A 17,248-nucleotide genomic window follows, 5' to 3' on the forward strand; every position below is an offset into this window, starting at 1 on the left:
AATAGGCCTTGCCTCAGCCCGCAGCCTAGTTCCCCGTTGGATGACCATTGGTCAACGAGTGGAGACACCTCTGACCACTAGCAGGGAATATATGCCACCTGAGGGTCACCATCCTAGAGAGGCAGCTTCTTTGTGGAGCTCCGCATTATCAACTTCCTCCAAGACTTCAGGCTACTGAAGGATAAGAGGGCATATACTAGCAATCTTCAGGGACATTATAAGTCGATAGAGGAAATCTGCAATATCTTAATGACCCACTGATTCCTGAACAATATGAGAAAACAAGGGAAGAAAATGCCCCAAACAAATCTAGATGTTACATCAATAAAATCCAACGACAGCATGGCAGAAGAAATGACAGAAAGGGAGTTCAGAATGTACATAATTAAAATGATTAGGGAAGCAAACGATGAGATGAAAGAGCAAATGCAGGCATTGAATGATGAGATGAAAGAGCAAATGCAGGCATTGAATGATCGCACCAATCGACAGTTAACAGAGCAAATTCAAGAAGCAAAAGATCATTTCAATAAAGAGTTAGAGATATTGAAAAAAAACCAAACAGAAATCCTTGAAATGAAGGAAACAATAAACCAAATTAAGAACTCCATAGAAAGCATAACCAATAGGATAGAACACCTGGAAGACAGAACTTCAGATATTGAAGACAAAATATTTAACCTCGAAAACAAAGTTGAACAAACAGAGAAAATGGTAAGAAATCATGAACAGAATCTCCAAGAACTATGGGATATCATGAAAAGGCCAAATTTGAGAATTATTGGGATTGAGGAAGGCTTAGAGAAACAAACCAAAGGAATGAACAATCTATTCAATGAAATAATATCAGAAAATTTCCCAAATCTGAAGAATGAAATGGAAAATCAAGTTCAAGAGGCTTATAGGACTCCAAATACACAAAATTACAACAGACCCACACCAAGGCACATTATAATGAAAATACCTAACATACAAAATAAAGACAGAATTTTAAAGGCTGTGAGAGAAAAGAACCAAATTACATTCAGAGGGAAACCAATAAGAATATCAGCAGATTTTTCAATCCAGACCCTAAAAGCTAGAAGGGCCTGGAACAACATTTTTCAAGCTCTGAAAGAAAATGGATGCCAACCGAGAATCTTATACCCAGCAAAGCTTACCTTCAAATTTGACGATGAAATAAAATCTTTTCATGATAAACAAAAGCTAAAAGAATTTACAAAAAGAAAGCCAGCATTACAGAACATTCTCAGCAAAATATTCCATGAGGAAGAGATAAAAAACAAAGAAGCAAATCAGCAAAGGGAGGAATTATCCTAAAGGAACTGTCAAATAAAGGAGGAACCAAGATGTGTCAAAAAATAAATAAATAAATAAATAAAATTTTAAATATGAACCAAATGACCGGGAATACAAATCATATCTCAGTAATAACCCTGAATGTTAATGGCCTGAATTCATCAATCAAAAGACATAGACTGGCGGATTGGATTAAAAAGAAAGGTCCAACAATATGTTGCCTGCAAGAGACTCACCTCATAGAAAGAGATACCCATAGACTAAAGGTGAAAGGATGGGGAAAAACATACCATGCACATGGACTCAGCAAAAAAGCTGGAGTATCCATCCTCATTTCAGATAATGTGGACTTCAAGCCAATGTCAATCAGAAGGGATAAGGAAGGACATTTCATACTGCTTAAGGGAAGCATGAATCAGCAAGATATAAAAATCATAAACATCTATGCCCCAAACAGTGGCTCATCCATGTATGTTAAACAAATCCTTCTCAATTTTAGAAACCAAATAGACCATAACACAATAATACTAGGTGATTTTAACATGCCTCTCTCACCACTGGACAGATCTTCCAAACAAAAATTGAACAAAGAAACCATAGATCTCAATAACACATTCAATAATTTAGACTTAACAGACATTTATAGAATATACCATCCAACCAAGAGCGAATACACTCTCTTCTCAGCAGCACATGGATCCTTCTCTAAAATAGACCATATATTATGCCACAAAGCTAATGTCAGCAAATACAAGAAGATAGAGACACTAGCTTGTATTCTATCAGATCATAATGGATTGAAGTTAGAAATAAATGAAAGAGTAAAAAACAGAAACTACTCCAATACCTGGAGATTAAACAATATGCTATTATATGATGAATGGATAACAAAAGATATTAGGAAGGAAATTAAAAAATTCTTAGAGGTAAATGAGAACAAAGAAACATCATATCAAAATCTCTGGGACACTATGAAAGCAGTACTTAGGGGAAGATTTATTTCATGGAGCGCATTTAATAAAAGAAGTAAAACTCAAAAAATCAACGACCTAACACTACAGCTCAAAGCCCTAGAAAAAGAAAAACAGACCAACACCAAAAGTGGTAGAAGACAGGAAATAGTTAAACTGAGAGCTGAAATCAACGAAACTGAAACAAAAGAAACAATACAAAAAATTGACAAAATAAATAGTTGGTTCTTCGAAAAAATAAACAAAATTGATAAACCTTTAGCCACACTAACAAAGAGAAGACGAGAGAAAACCCAAATCACTAAAATTCGGAATGAACAAGGAAATATCACAACAGACACGACTGAAATACAAAACATAATTAGAAGCTATTTTGAAAATCTATACTCCAACAAAATAGAAAATTTCGAAGACATCAACAGGTTTCTAGAGACATATGAATTGCCTAAACTGAACGAGGAGGACATACACGATTTAAATAGACCAATTTCAAGTAATGAAATAGAAGAAGTCATCAAAAGCCTACCAACAAAGAAAAGTCCAGGACCAGATGGGTTCTCAGCCGAGTTCTACAAAACTTTTAAAGAAGAGCTCATTCCAATACTTCTCAAAGTATTCCATAAAATAGAAGAGGAGGGAACCCTCCCAAACTCATTCTATGAAGCCAATATTACCCTGATACCTAAACCAGACAGAGATACATAGAGGAAAGAAAATTTCAGACCAATATCCTTAATGAACATCGACGCAAAAATTCTCAACAAAATTTTAGCTAATCGCATACAAAAACATATTAAAAAGATAGTGCACCATGATCAAGTGGGTTTCATCCCAGGGATGCAAGGTTGGTTCAACATCAGGAAATCAATAAATGTCATTCACCATATCAATAGACTTAAAGTCAAGAATCACATGATTATTTCGATAGATGCAGAAAAAGCATTTGATAAAATACAGCATCCCTTCATGCTCAAAACACTAGAAAAAATAGGGATAGTGGGAACATTCCTTAACATTGTAAAGGCCATCTACGCTAAGCCCATGGTTAATATTATTCTAAATGGTGAAAAACTGAAAGCATTCCCTCTAAAAACTGGAACAAGGCAGGGATGCCCTCTTTCACCACTTCTATTCAACATCGTCCTTGAGACTCTAGCCAGAGCAATCAGACAGACCAAAGAAATTAAAGGGATACGAATAGGAAAAGAAGAATTCAAACTATCCCTGTTCGCTGATGACATGATTATATATTTAAAGAAACCTGGAAATTCCACCAGAAAACTTTTAGAACTCATAAGTGAATTCAGTAAAGTAGCGGGATATAAGATCAATGCACATAAATCTAAGGCATTTCTATACATAAACGATGAATCTTCAGAAAGAGAAATTAGGAAAACTACCCCATTCACAATAGCTTCGAAAAAAATAAAATACTTGGGAATCAATCTCACAAAAGAGGTGAAAGACCTCTACAATGAGAACTACAGAACACTAAAGAAAGAAATTAAAGAAAACCTTAGAAGATGGAAAGATCTCCCATGTTCTTGGATAGGAAGAATTAATATTGTCAAAATGGCCATACTACCAAAAGTGCTATACAGATTCAATGCAATTCCAATTAAAATCCCAATGATGTACCTTACAGAAATAGAGCAAGAAATTATGAAATTCATCTGGAAGAATAAAAAACCCAGAATAGCTAAAGCAATCCTTGGCAGAAAGAGTGAAGCAGGGGTATCGCAATATCAGATCTTCAACTCTACTACAAAGCAATAGTAACAAAAACGGCATGGTATTGGTACCAAAATAGAAAGGTGGATCAATGGTACAGAATAGAGGACACGGACACAAACCCAAATAAATACAATTTTCTCATACTAGACAAAGGGGCCAAAAATATGCAATGGAGAAAAGATAGCCTCTTCAACAAATGGTGCTGGGAGAATTGGAAATCCATATGCAACAGAATGAAACTAAACCCCTATCTCTCACCATGCACGAAACTAAACTCAAAATGGATTAAGGATCTCGGAATCAGACCAGAGACCTTGCATCTTATAGAAGAAAAAGTAGGTCCAGAGCTTCAACATGTCGGCTTAGGACCAGACTTCCTCAACAGGACTCCAATAGCACAAGAAATAAAAGCAAGAATTAACAACTGGGATAGATTCAAACTAAAAAGCTTTCTCTCAGCAAAGGAAACTATCAGCAATGCGAAGAAAGAGCCTACAGAGTGGGAGAAAATCTTTGCCAATCATACTTCAGATAGAGCATTAATCTCCAGAATCTATAAAGAACTCAAAAAACTCTACACCAAGAATGCAAGTAATCCAATCGACAAATGGGCTAAGGAAATGAATAGACACTTCACAGAAGAAGATCTACAAGCAATCAACAAACATATGGAAAAATGTTTAACATCTCTAGTAATAAGGGAAATGCAAATCAAAACCACCCTAAGATTCCATCTCACCCCAATTAGAATGGCGATTATCAAGAATACAAGCAACAACAGGTGTTGGAGAGGATGTGGGGAGAAAGGTACACTCATACATTGCTGGTGGGGCTGCAAATTAGTGCAGCCACTCTGGAAAGCGGTGTGGAGACTCCTTAGAAAACTTGGAATGGAACCACCATTTGACCCAGTTATCCCACTCCTTGGCCTATACCCAAAGGACTTAAAATCAGCATATTACAGAGATACAGCCACATCAATGTTCATAGCTGCTCAGTTCACAATAGCCAGATTGTGGAACCAACCTAGATGTCCTTTAATTGATGAATGTACAAAGAAAATATGGTATATATATATACAATGGAATATTACTCTGCCATAACGAATGATAAAATTATGGCATTTGCAGGCAAATGGATGAAACTGGAGAATATCATGCTAAGTGAGATAAGCCAATCTCAAAAAACCAAAGGAAGAATGATATCGCTAATAAGTGGATGAGGACACATAATGAGGGGTGGGAGGGGTTAGTGTTAGGGTTAGAGTTAGGTTTAGGGAGGGGGGCAAGAATGGAGGAAGGAAGGACTGTATAAAGGGAAAAGAGGGGTGGGAGGGGTGGGGGGAAGGGAAAAAAATAACAGAATGAATCCAACATTACCCTATGTAAATTTATGATTACACAAATGGTATGCCTTTACGCCATGTACAAATAGAGAAACAACATGTATCCCATTTGTGTGCAATAAAAAAAAAAAAAAAAAAAAGACATCCTAGCATTACTTCATCTGTATTCTTTTAGCTGAGGAAGTCACCGAAAACGCCCAGGCTCAATAAGAGGCAACACAAACACCAATGTTAAGTATCTCATCAACACATATTCGATAAGAAGCGTCAAAAGAATTGCCATCTGTAAGCCACCTCACCCCGTCTTATTTTATGTAGAAACTGGGTCAGCGTTTCTTCAAGTTAAATCACAAGGTAAAGTCGTTGTTTCTTTCCCTTGAAACTCACCAAACGAGAAAAAGAATGATAAGCAGAAAAAGCTTTTCATTAATGAAAAACAGAAATGGTCACACTTTCAGATCACAGTCGGTAAAGCATAACTATTAAATACTGTGAAACCTGTGTTTAAAAATTGAGAGAAGAACCTGGGAACCACAGAACTCCTTAGACCTCGGTTAGTAACTGATTTTACTAAAGAGTGAGAGGCCGGTTCAAAGACACTGTGGATCCTGTGCCAGAGCAAACTGTGGTCTGAACCATCACCTGACCTCTGCCTGTAGGTTGCTGGAACTGAAGCAGGTTGCGGAGTAGGAGAGAGAGAGAGGGAGAGAGAGAGAGAGGGAGGGAGGGAGAGAGAGAGAGAGAGAGAGGGAGGGAGGGAGAGAGAGAGAGAGGGAGAGAGAGAGAGAGAGAGAGGGAGAGAGAGAGAGAGAGAGAGAGAGAGAGAATGAGAGAGAGAGAGAGAGAGAGAGAGAGAGAGAGAGGGAGGGAGAGAGACACTTCAGAGCTCTCAGATACAGGGACACTGGTGGGCCATGGGTGGTGTGGGAAAGGGCTCTGGTGATAGTTCAGCATGCAGGAGAGGAAGGGGCAGGGGGCTGAGGAGAACCATGGTGACAGTGACCCATCGATACTTCTGCAGAGGGGTAGTCGGTGGTTTAGGGGGGCTGGGCAAGTGAAGGAGAAGGGACAGCGACGGTTACTACATCATGATAAAAAACCGGCATGATAACTCCCACTGTGTGTTTGTGCTGTGAGCCACAGAGAGTGCAATCTATAGGGTGCTGCCTGGGGTCACACAGCTCAGTGGCCCTGTACTCTGACGTCTTCACGGTTTAAAACTGAGGGTAGATGTGCCAGGGCGAGATCTGTCTAATCCAAACTAAAGACTTCTCGGATCATCCTTTCACCCCTGAGACAGTGTGTTTTGTTGTGTTTTGGTTTGGTTAGAATATGGTTGTTCTCAGTGCCAACGGAGAAGACACTCATCATTATGCAAATCCTGAACCCTGCCCATCACCCCCTCAAACAAACAAACAAACAAACAAAAAGACGAGGAGGAGGAACTAAGAACATAAAGCCAAAAAGCAGATGGAGAACAGGCACTACAGGAAAGAAACATGGAAAACATTGAGGTTAAAGGTTTCCCATCTCTCAAAAGACATCTCCAACACCATCTCTCATTTAAAAAGCAAAATTCTTTAAAAGAAAGTACAAAGCTTTAATGAAGAAATAAGCTAACAGAGAGAGATGAAAACTGAGCTGGGTGAATTCAGAAAATAGAGAAAATCAAATCATGACGGTGAATCTCAAAAAAATGTTCTTTATAGTGTGTTATTTTTTTTGAAAAAAAAAGACTATGTGTAATTCTTTATTACTGTATTAGTAATTCATAAACATACTGCAAAATACAATATGCTGTTCTCTTTGTAAAACAAAAATCCATATAATAATTTATAGCTCTAATATATGTTTATTTTTATTTAAATGACTCTGATGCCATCATAGAAGTAAACAAAGGATACTTCACATCCTTTAAAAAGAAGCATCAAGATGTAGAATAAACATGACTGATCACAGCAAGAGGAAGGGTAAGGGTCCTGACTTAATCAGCAACGAACGAGAACCAAGATTCGATCTCGTGAGTCAAGGAGAGCTGCCACCGGGTTTAAGCAGAACTCATATGGAAGAATCCACAGCGAGACACTGCTTGGCAAAGGTACTGAAAACTTCATGGGCTTCCTCACTAAAAAAAGTCAGCCATGAGCAAAGGGGAGAATCTCATTGCCTTGGGTCTCTCAAGGTCAATCTGTACTACCAAAGAAATAGTGAACTGTGTTTGTAATGTTTGAGGAAAAGTAATAGTCACCTAGGAAAATCTTTACCCAACTAAACTGAACTTCAAGTTCAAGCATTCAGGGTTTGAAGCACTGCAGAAATAAACACCAGATGATACAATGAAGGTAACCAAGAGAATATTAAAGATGTCAGAAAAGTGGGGTGGGTAAGAGTGAAAAATACTATGGTAGGCACTGAATTGATTAGAATACAGAAAAAGACCATAAAACCCTATAAATTATAGTTTTAGAAGAACTAAGAGTATCAAACCCTGATGGTACAAAAGAACAGTGACAGTACCAAGGTGGGGTAAAGAAGCAGGGTGGACGACAGATACCGTCGAGAACAGAATCAAAATGAATCTAACCCTTTAAACACCAGCAATTAAGCAAAGGAGGACAGGTTCATTTTGATTCAATTCATGAAAAACCCTACCTCACCACCACGTTGACGATCATTGACACCCATGTCAAGAGGTCATTTAAATCTTGTTCTAAATGATTATATCCCAAACATATGAAGTATGCTATACGTTGTCTTTTTTTTGTATCAGGGATTGAATCCAGGGGTGTTTAACTGCTGAGCCACATCCCCAGCCCTTTTTATATTTTATTTTGAGACAGATTAAGTTGCTCAGGGCCTTGCTAAGTTGCTAAGGCTAGCTTTGAACTTGCAATCCTTCTGCCTCACCTTCCAAGGCACTGGGATTACAGGAACTACCATTTTAAATGTAGTTGTTTCCACATTCTATACCATTAATTAAAAAAAAAAAAAGTCTTAGGGAAAACATAGGCAAAAATTATTTGGCCAGTGAACATATTACTCAGTGATGCAAATTTCAATCGCAGTATATCAGAGACAGGCTAAAATGTAAGCTTAATGCTCATTGTAAGTAAACCATACAGAGTAACTCAAAGAAATCAAACAAAAACCAAAATTCTCCACAACAATCAATCAATTTTGTGATTGTTACCCTCTATTACTAGTGAAGAATACAGAAACTTGTGAAAGCGCTGGCCTAAAAATGGCTTTTGAATTATGGCCCTGGCTGGTTGTTAACAGACTATTGTCTCAGAAGGCAGCATTCGATTTCTCTAAGCTTTAGTTTTTTGATCTCTAAAATAAGGAACCATGTTATGCATTCCTTTCCAGCGATAATAATCTGTGATTGTGCGACTATTCTTTGGAGAAAAAAAGAGGGTAGTGCCTACCGACAGGTTCTGACCCAGGAGTTAGGATAAGGGGGCTCTAGCCAGCTCTTCTGCAGTATGATACGCTGTTGGGAGATTTTGACTTTCCCTGTTGGTCTCAGTGTCCTCTAATTATATGATTTAACATAGATGGCAGATTGTGTGAATGTGATAGTTCTTCACTTTTTATTTTTATTTTTGGATACATGCATATATTTAATAATGAAACAATTCATTAACAACACAAAACATATAAAAATTCATGAGACCTCAGTGCTGTGGAAGAAAGTGAGGTATCGAGGAAAAAAGCAACTGACCCAGAAGGAAAATATGATGAGCAAAGCAAAGGCAAATATGACTAGGATAGTATTATATGATCTGAAAAGGAGAAGGGCTGGAGAAGCAACCAGTTATCTGATTGGTTGGTAGCAAGCAGCCTTACTGTATGCTGCGCAGAATGGAGGCTATGAGCCAGAGAAAGTCAGGAAAGGAAAAGAATATATAATGCAGGGTAAATAGATGGAAGAGAGTAGGAATTATAGAGAGATGATGCTAAGGCCTTTTGTTTCCTCTAAAGTCTTTTTTTTTTTCTTTTTTTGCGGTGCTGGGGTTTGAACCCAGGGCCTTGTGCTTGCGAGGCAAGCACTCTACCAACTGAGCTATCTCCCCAGCCCTCCTCTAAAGTCTAAAATAAGTCTTATTTTTAACTGTCAGTCAAATCATGAGTAGCACTAAGCACCTATGAAGAAATGGTGAGGAAGTGGTTTATAGGAGTAAAGGGGTGACATGGATCCTGCTCTACAGAGCTTACAACCTATATGAGGAGACAAATTCTACACATAAAACTACTATAAAATATATTTACAACATAACATACATACAAATAAATATACATATGAATATACAACATAGGACGGTTAAGGGGTACTATGTCAATAATTGCTTAGAAGTCCCTAGAAGTTTGAAGCATTGACGTAACTTACTCTTGGAATTACAGTATTTCTAGTCTTTTTTGTGCACATTAGCATTTTTCTTCCTGTTTATTTGAATTTCTTTATTTAATGCTCTTCAGGAACAGAGGTGTTCATAATGACCTTCTCCAGGGAGTACTTATTCAATTGTCTAACCCATAATAAATTCCTAGATACCATGTTTAAAATCTATTTCTTGTATTCTGGGACCTTTTCCATAAGGGGAAGCAGTGAATAAAGAGACAAAGGAATATTTCTAAATTTCCTGATGCTAGAACCCTCCCCTCCTACCCCACTTATCTGCTGCTTACTGGGTGTACCTTTACGAGACCTTTCTTTCCAGCACCTCACAGGAACAATTCCTTTACCCTCGATTTTAGCCAAGACAAAACTGGAATCTTTTAAAATAAAACATTACTTAAAATGTAAGTACACATGCACAAATATATGTGAAGCCCAAAGAATTTAAGAAAATCTGCAAAACAGAAATAAATACATATCAATAGATTCCTCATCCCCAAATATCCAAAACTAACCACTAATTTTCTTGCCTATCACAGCTTACTAGATATATACCAGGTCCGAAGCAAATTCCTCATCCTTCCATACTCAAGACCCATCACTGACCTCTGTTAATATTAGAATTACTATTATGTGAGCTTTTGCTCCTTTCTCCTTTTTCTTTTCCCTAGAACTATCTACTAGATCTGGTCATAGCGAGTAGTCACACTGTTTAGAGATGGAGCTATCATTTTGCATTTTCTAAATTCACAAGAGATTCCCATCTGAATAAAGGCAAACTCTAGGTTATCTTGTTTCCAAAACTGTGCTTTCCTGTTCCTGGCTTCTAATTTCAGATGCCTGATACACACTGAGCTGGGAGAGGAGAAATACTCCTGCCTGGGTCCCGGGCTTGACTGGGTTGCTGTAAAGGACTGGAGTTGCCACCCCGATTGGTGGCTCCATGCAGACACTGGGTTTTGAGTGTGTGTAATCAATCAATGATGACTAATGAGAGATGGCAGGAGGACAAGTCCCATCCAGAGACATTTAGAGAGAGAGGATAATTAAACATAGTAGGGACCAACTTCCTCTACCTCCAAACATTACAAGAGTTTCAAATTAGGAAGAAACAGTGAAACAGTTTCTTATTCTTGGGAATAAGAAAAACACATCCAAAAAAAAATTGCTATAGTCTGTCTTGGTGTAGCTGTAATTTACCTTTAGAACCCATGAAAGGCCAGTGTCCATTAGGACCCAGGTGGCTTAGGAGCTGGAGTACAGTACTTCCTATGGCGGTGAAGAACACAGGGCAAACCTCTCTGACTTCCAACTGTCTCCAAGGTCTGGCCTCTGTGTGGCTCTCTGATCCTATTTCTGAGCTTTCCCCTTGCAACTCTAATGGGATGCTTGTCTTTCTGTGAGCATCTCTCCTTGCTATCATCATTCTGCTCAGGCAGTTCTTTCCACCAATAATGTTCAGTTCACGGTAATTCTATTTTCATGCGATTAGTTCCAGTTTATCCTTGCAGTGCTGATTCAAAGCTCTTCTGTCACGGCTAGCAGAAATATTCTAGCAGAAAAATTCTCACATTGTTTGCATCCCTTTTATGGGATTAAAACTCACTACTTTGTATAATGGTCATTTACATGCTGGTCTTAACTCAGATACTAAGAAGTAAGCCTGCAAGCACAGACTCTATAAAGGCTTTTGCTGTCAGACCTCTGTGTTCAAACCTTTATCAGGAGCTTTACACAAGGGTCTCAATAAATACTGAGACAATATGGGTGTCACCTCAAATCATGAGTTCTATGGTGGCGAAGATTATATTACAATTGGCATGACACTGAATGGAGACCTAAGAAAGTCAATCTTGCTTTGAACTAAAAATACAAAGTATAAGAGAGTAGTATGTCAAGATAATCCCTAGATTTCTAGTTGGCAAAATGGGATGAATGGTGGTGTCATTATTAAGGAAGGGAATGAATTAATTTGGGGTGGAGTAATCGTAAGTTCAATTTTGGAGATGCTGAACTTGAAGTTTCTTTGAAACATTCATGTGGAGATGGGAATTGAAAAGACGGATGTTCCAAGAGCAGCCGGGAGAGCACTTTAAAAGTCTCATGTGCTGAGGGAAAGGGGTAAATGTTCCAAAGGGTGAATATTCTCACCATGACATAGTCGAAGTCATTAAAGAAAAATTAGCTTGCCTAGCAAATGGAAAGTAAAATGGAGTCATGCACTGTATTGCACCAAAAGAATCCTTTTATTATTTTCAATTGATTTTTCTCCTTTCATTGTTCTCTTTTGTAAAATCAAAATCCTACTTGAGTGAATTTACATTGCATAAAGTCCCACATCTAATAAACAACTGACAACTTGAACCAGGCACTTTTAACACCGAATGGTTAAACAATTTTTCAATTCCTCTTTCACTTGTTAATCCTTTAAGATATGTCTCAAAATTGCCTTACATTCTGCCTTGAAAACCATATATATATATATATATGGGCCAAAAGGGATGATTACAACAGTGCCACAAATAATATATTTTGTCTAAGAGACAACTATGTTTGAGTAATTAATCTTATAAATATTCCTTATTGCTTCAGTGAAATTATATGCAAAGCATAACAATTTGTATACATCAACATTAATCATTACTAGCATATGGAGGTTTTCAAGTAAACTATTAAAGACATTTTTGCTTTCTATATAAATATGAAAAAGATTAAAATAACATAATTTTGACAAAAAGCAAATTTATTTAATTTTCAGATTATTATTTTTTATTATTTTTTATTTTCATAGGCTGCATTTTGATTCATTGTACACAAATGGGGTACAACTTTTCATTTCTATGGTTGTGCACAATGTAGCTTCATACCATTCATGTAATCATACATATATATGGGGTAATGATGTCTGTCTCATTCCACCATCAAAAAGCAAATTTAATTTGGAATTTCTTATTCAAATAGATGCTAAGTTTTTCCTTTACAAGGAAATACAAATCATATGGCTTAAATGTTTTAGGTAGATGTTCAACATACATAAAAGAAAGAATTTCAGGAGCCTTTAAATATTCTATATAGTGGGTATTTGTTCACTGCTTCAGCAGATCAAAATACCATACAATATGGGGAGAAATTCTCAAATGGTTGGAAGGTAGGACTGCCTCTTATTAGAAACTAGAAAGCCCAGTGACTATATGTCCTTCCACTCATGAGGGACAGAAAGGTTCTGGATGAGGAAATCTTGAAGTCATATCGTGGCACAAGCTAAAACTCCAAAAAGTAAAGAAAATTCAGAAAGGAAAAAAAAAAAAAAAAAAAGCAAAACCTCCCACTCAAGATGTGGGAGTGAAGTCAAATTCAAAAGCACAAAAGAAAGTGAAATAGTAAGTAAACAAATGAATTCAATAAAGAACAACTCACATCACTGAAATGCAAATCTGAAAGTGACTGTTCAAAAGTATGTTTAAAATCAAAGAGAAAAAGAAAAAGTATATTTATTCACACACAGAAAAAGAAAAAAAAAATAGCCACATATGAATAGCCAGATACGAATGGCCAGATATAAAAGGTCAGATATGAATAAAGCATTCATGATTAAAAAAATAAAACTGAGAAATTCTAGAAATGAAAAATCTAAGTGTTGATATGGACATCAGCATGCAAAATTAATATATAGGATGATTTCTAGACTAGGCCTAATTCTAAGAGAGAATTAGTGAACTGGAAAACAATTCCAAATAACACATCCAAAACTGTAAGAGAATTTGATAAATGGACGACAAACATTAAATAAAATTTCAAGACATGTCGTAAGGTAAATTTGTAAATTCTACCATTCATTTCTCAGAGAAAAAAATAATAAGAATGAGAGGTGATCAATATTTAAAAGAATAATGGCTGAAAATTTTCCATAATTGAATAAGACATGAGTTCTCATATTGTAAGCATGTTCTGTTCTTAACATTATAAATAAGAACACGTGTGATTCAGAATCAGAAGTACCGAGCCTAAACATAATGTCCAATACAGAGTAGTTTTTCAAGTGTTGATAACTGGAACCTAGAACACGAGGTTTAAAACCCGAATATCATACAGTTAATTTAGCCATTTTTATACTTGAATGCTGGAGAAAGTTCTCCCTGGATCTTTCACATCAATGCACATCTTGTATTAGCTTTTGTCAAGATTTCATTTTCAATGATGTTTGAATAGCAAAGAACTTGGAAATTAAAAACACATTGTCTCTCTCCAGGACAGATGGAAGGTGTTTGTTTGTTTCGTTTAATGTTTTCTTTGCTCTCCAGGATGGTAAAGATAATGTTTCTTTCATGGCAAAAATTAGGCAGGATGCCATATATAGTATCCGCCTAGGGAGTTCTGCATTGTCCCTTGGACTTAAGGGGCAGGGAAACCAATGTGAACAGAAAACTCATGCTCCCAGCTTTGCTGTGAGTAATCAAGTCCTCTGTCAGATCTCAAACGCTACAGTTTTCTATTAGCATTCAAGAAGCTAGCAGCCAACCTTTAAGCTTGCAAATAGAGTAAAATCTTAGATGCTTCATAGTTCTTGACATTGAACATCCTACACAAAGTTGGTACACCTCAATTTGTTTGCTTGTTGCTTATTTTGAGAAGGATGGGGTTGTGGAAGACTATGGAATTCCATTCACACAAAGGTATAAGACAGGCCCGGATGAGTGACCTCTTCACTATTGCCTGCCTCTTTCTTTTAGTCACTCAATTCCAGTCATAACCTTAATGTTTGCTTGTCGAAGGCACATTCCTTCTATCTCTGCACCAGACCATAAACTCATGGAGGCAAGGACCATTATCCCCTGGGGCTATCCACAACAGTTAGACCTTTCGCTCATGGATAAAGCTTGGGCTTTGGTATCAAATCATTCATTACCCATGCAGCCTACAAGGAGATAAATAACTTCAACAAACTTCGTTTCTTTTCAGCTGTGAAATGGGATATTATAAATTATTTTCCTCAGGTCTGTTGTAAAATCATATGAGAGAGTATGAAACAAGTTCTACAATAATATCTAGCACATAGTAGGCATTAAACAATAGTAATTACATATGTACACTCACAACAGGAATTAAAATAAGTTATGTCCAGTTTTCTATCCACTTCTCCCATCTCCCTGAATATGATATGCTTCTGACATAAACCAATGGGATTCTCAGTAATTAACAATACCTTCCATAGGAATTTATCTTAAATAAACAAAAAGAGATTCCTTTACATCTCTGTTCATTACAGTGTTACTTGTAAAGGTAAAAACAATTAGTAACAACTTATATATCTCATAAGAGAGGATAATTTAAGGCAATCATTGAATAATCAGGCAAGGAATGCTGTGCAGCCATTAAAAATTTTGTGGTAGGAGGATATTTAATGACATGAATATTCACCCTTCATTGAACAAAGACAGGCTCCAGAGCACAAGTAAACATTATTCTAATTTTGCCTTAAAAATATATATTCATCCATAAAAGATACTAAAAGTTTATAGAATTTTGTACTTGAGTAATTTTTTATGTTGTGTGGTTGGACATATCTTCTAAATTCTCTAAAACAAATATATTGTTAAAATTTAAATAAGAAGTATGAAGAAAGATAATAAAATTATTTTAAATATAATTTAACCAAAGGAAATTATACCAACAAATAATAATATTAAAAAGCCTTTCAGGATTCAGTAAATTTTCTTTTTTTAAAGCTCAAATCTAAGATATTATACTTTGTAAAAGACCAGCAAACAAAAGAAATATATACCAATACTAATCATCATGAAGTCATTAAAATATGCTGCCAGCTGTTCATGGTGGTCATGCCTGTAATCCCAGCAGCTTGGGAGGCTAAAGTAAGAGGATCGTGAGTTCAAAGCCAGCCTCAGAAACTTAGAGAGGCCCTAAGCAACTCAGTGAGACCGTCTCTAAATAAAAATATAAAAAGGCTGGGGATGTGGCTCAGTGGTTAAGCACCTGTGGGTTCAATCCCCAGTACCAAAAAAACAAACAAACAAAATGTTGCCAGCAACTTTACCAATATCAGGATGCAATTCAACATGTGACATTTGCTTTCCATGTAAGTAATCCATTACCTTCAAATCACAACCAGAGAACTTCAATGAGTTCTTTTTCCACCTTAGCCACTATTGGCTTATAAAACTGTCTGGGGTGTTCAGATGATCTGAACTTTGGGACTCCAGATATCATTTGATTACCTGGCTTTTTCTGTGCCTCCCATGCAGTGATGAAGGTCAATAAATTCCATTAGCTGTTTTTGTAACATCACATCTTTGCCTTCAATTTGAGTAATGAATTGATGCTGTAAAAGATCGGATACTGTTGGACGCTTTTCATAATCTTTAGTCAAGCACCTGCACTGGCAAAAAGAACACGATAAGGTAGAGTTTTGAAAATATTACTTATATTTCTAAAAAACTACTCTACCAAGAAAGTGATACTTCTCGCAAATGCTCAGTCCAAGCACATCTCAAAAAATATTAAACTTCAGAATGATGAATGAACGTGAATGTGCACATATCTGGGAGTTACGATGTTGGAATGATACCAACTTTCCACTCCATACCACTTCCTTAGTCTCCCTGCAGGCAGTGATGCATAGTGATAATTAAACTCTGTCTCTACTGTAAAGTCTCCTTTCCAAGTCAGTAGCTAAAGAAAAATGACAACGAAGTCATTACAGTCTTAAGGCTTATCTAAAACGAACACAAACTTCTCCATTGGTTTCTTTTATTCCTTTCATAAGCGATAAAACTGCTAACCCATTTGAGAAGACTAATCTGCTGAGGATGTTTACCCTCCAGGTCAGCAGGTGTTTTCTGAGGTCATGCAGTAGTGTAGCAGTGCATATCACACCTGTTGATAGATTCCACCAGAGCACGCCCATGAGCAAGGAGAAGGCCAGTGAGAACATCTACAAGGACACCACGGGAGGGAGGAGCACCTGAACAGACTCGGGATGTCTCATCAGCCATGACATCTGTCTTCAAATATTTGGGAGAGGCATTTGGTAGCTCTCAGTGGTTATGAGGGGGGAAAAAATCTAGAATTGATTGGTGGGATCAAATGAGGAACAGTTTTCAAGTCAGTGTAAAGAAAAACTTGTTAAGTGAGGTTTGTCAGGATGCAATGTGCTGCATTAGAAATCGTGATTATTTTTATCAGGGATATTTGAGTACTGATCAAATGACCATTCCAGGCACATGTTCAAGACGGATTTGAGCTCTGGATATGTGTTTGAGTTCTTATAACTTTCCAAGACCATTCTGAGTCTGAGACACAGAGGTTCTATAGTTATGATAAAACTGGATACTAATAAAAATAGGAAAAGAAGAAGAAAAAGGAGGAGAAGGAGAAGCAGCAGAAGTCACTGCTGACCGGTCCTTGGCTTAAGTGGCATTCAGTATTGCTGATCCTCCTGGGATGATAATTTGGCAATTTATTTCATCAGGATTAACCAAAAAG

General features: G+C 36.9%; 1 protein-coding gene across 1 annotated transcript in view; it reads right to left on the reverse strand.

Annotated features, from left to right (window-relative positions):
- Positions 1-17,248, reverse strand: part of Myo3a (myosin IIIA) — a 240,776-nt gene that overhangs the window by 126,470 nt on the left and 97,058 nt on the right. Inside the window, exon 10 of the mRNA XM_047521156.1 lies at positions 15,982-16,137. Within this exon, the coding sequence (XP_047377112.1) occupies positions 15,982-16,137 (156 nt within the window). The remainder of the gene's footprint in view (positions 1-15,981; positions 16,138-17,248) is intronic.

Source organism: Sciurus carolinensis, chromosome 12 (genome assembly GCF_902686445.1).
Source record: "Sciurus carolinensis chromosome 12, mSciCar1.2, whole genome shotgun sequence".
In the NCBI taxonomy this organism is placed as follows: Eukaryota; Metazoa; Chordata; class Mammalia; order Rodentia; family Sciuridae; genus Sciurus; species Sciurus carolinensis.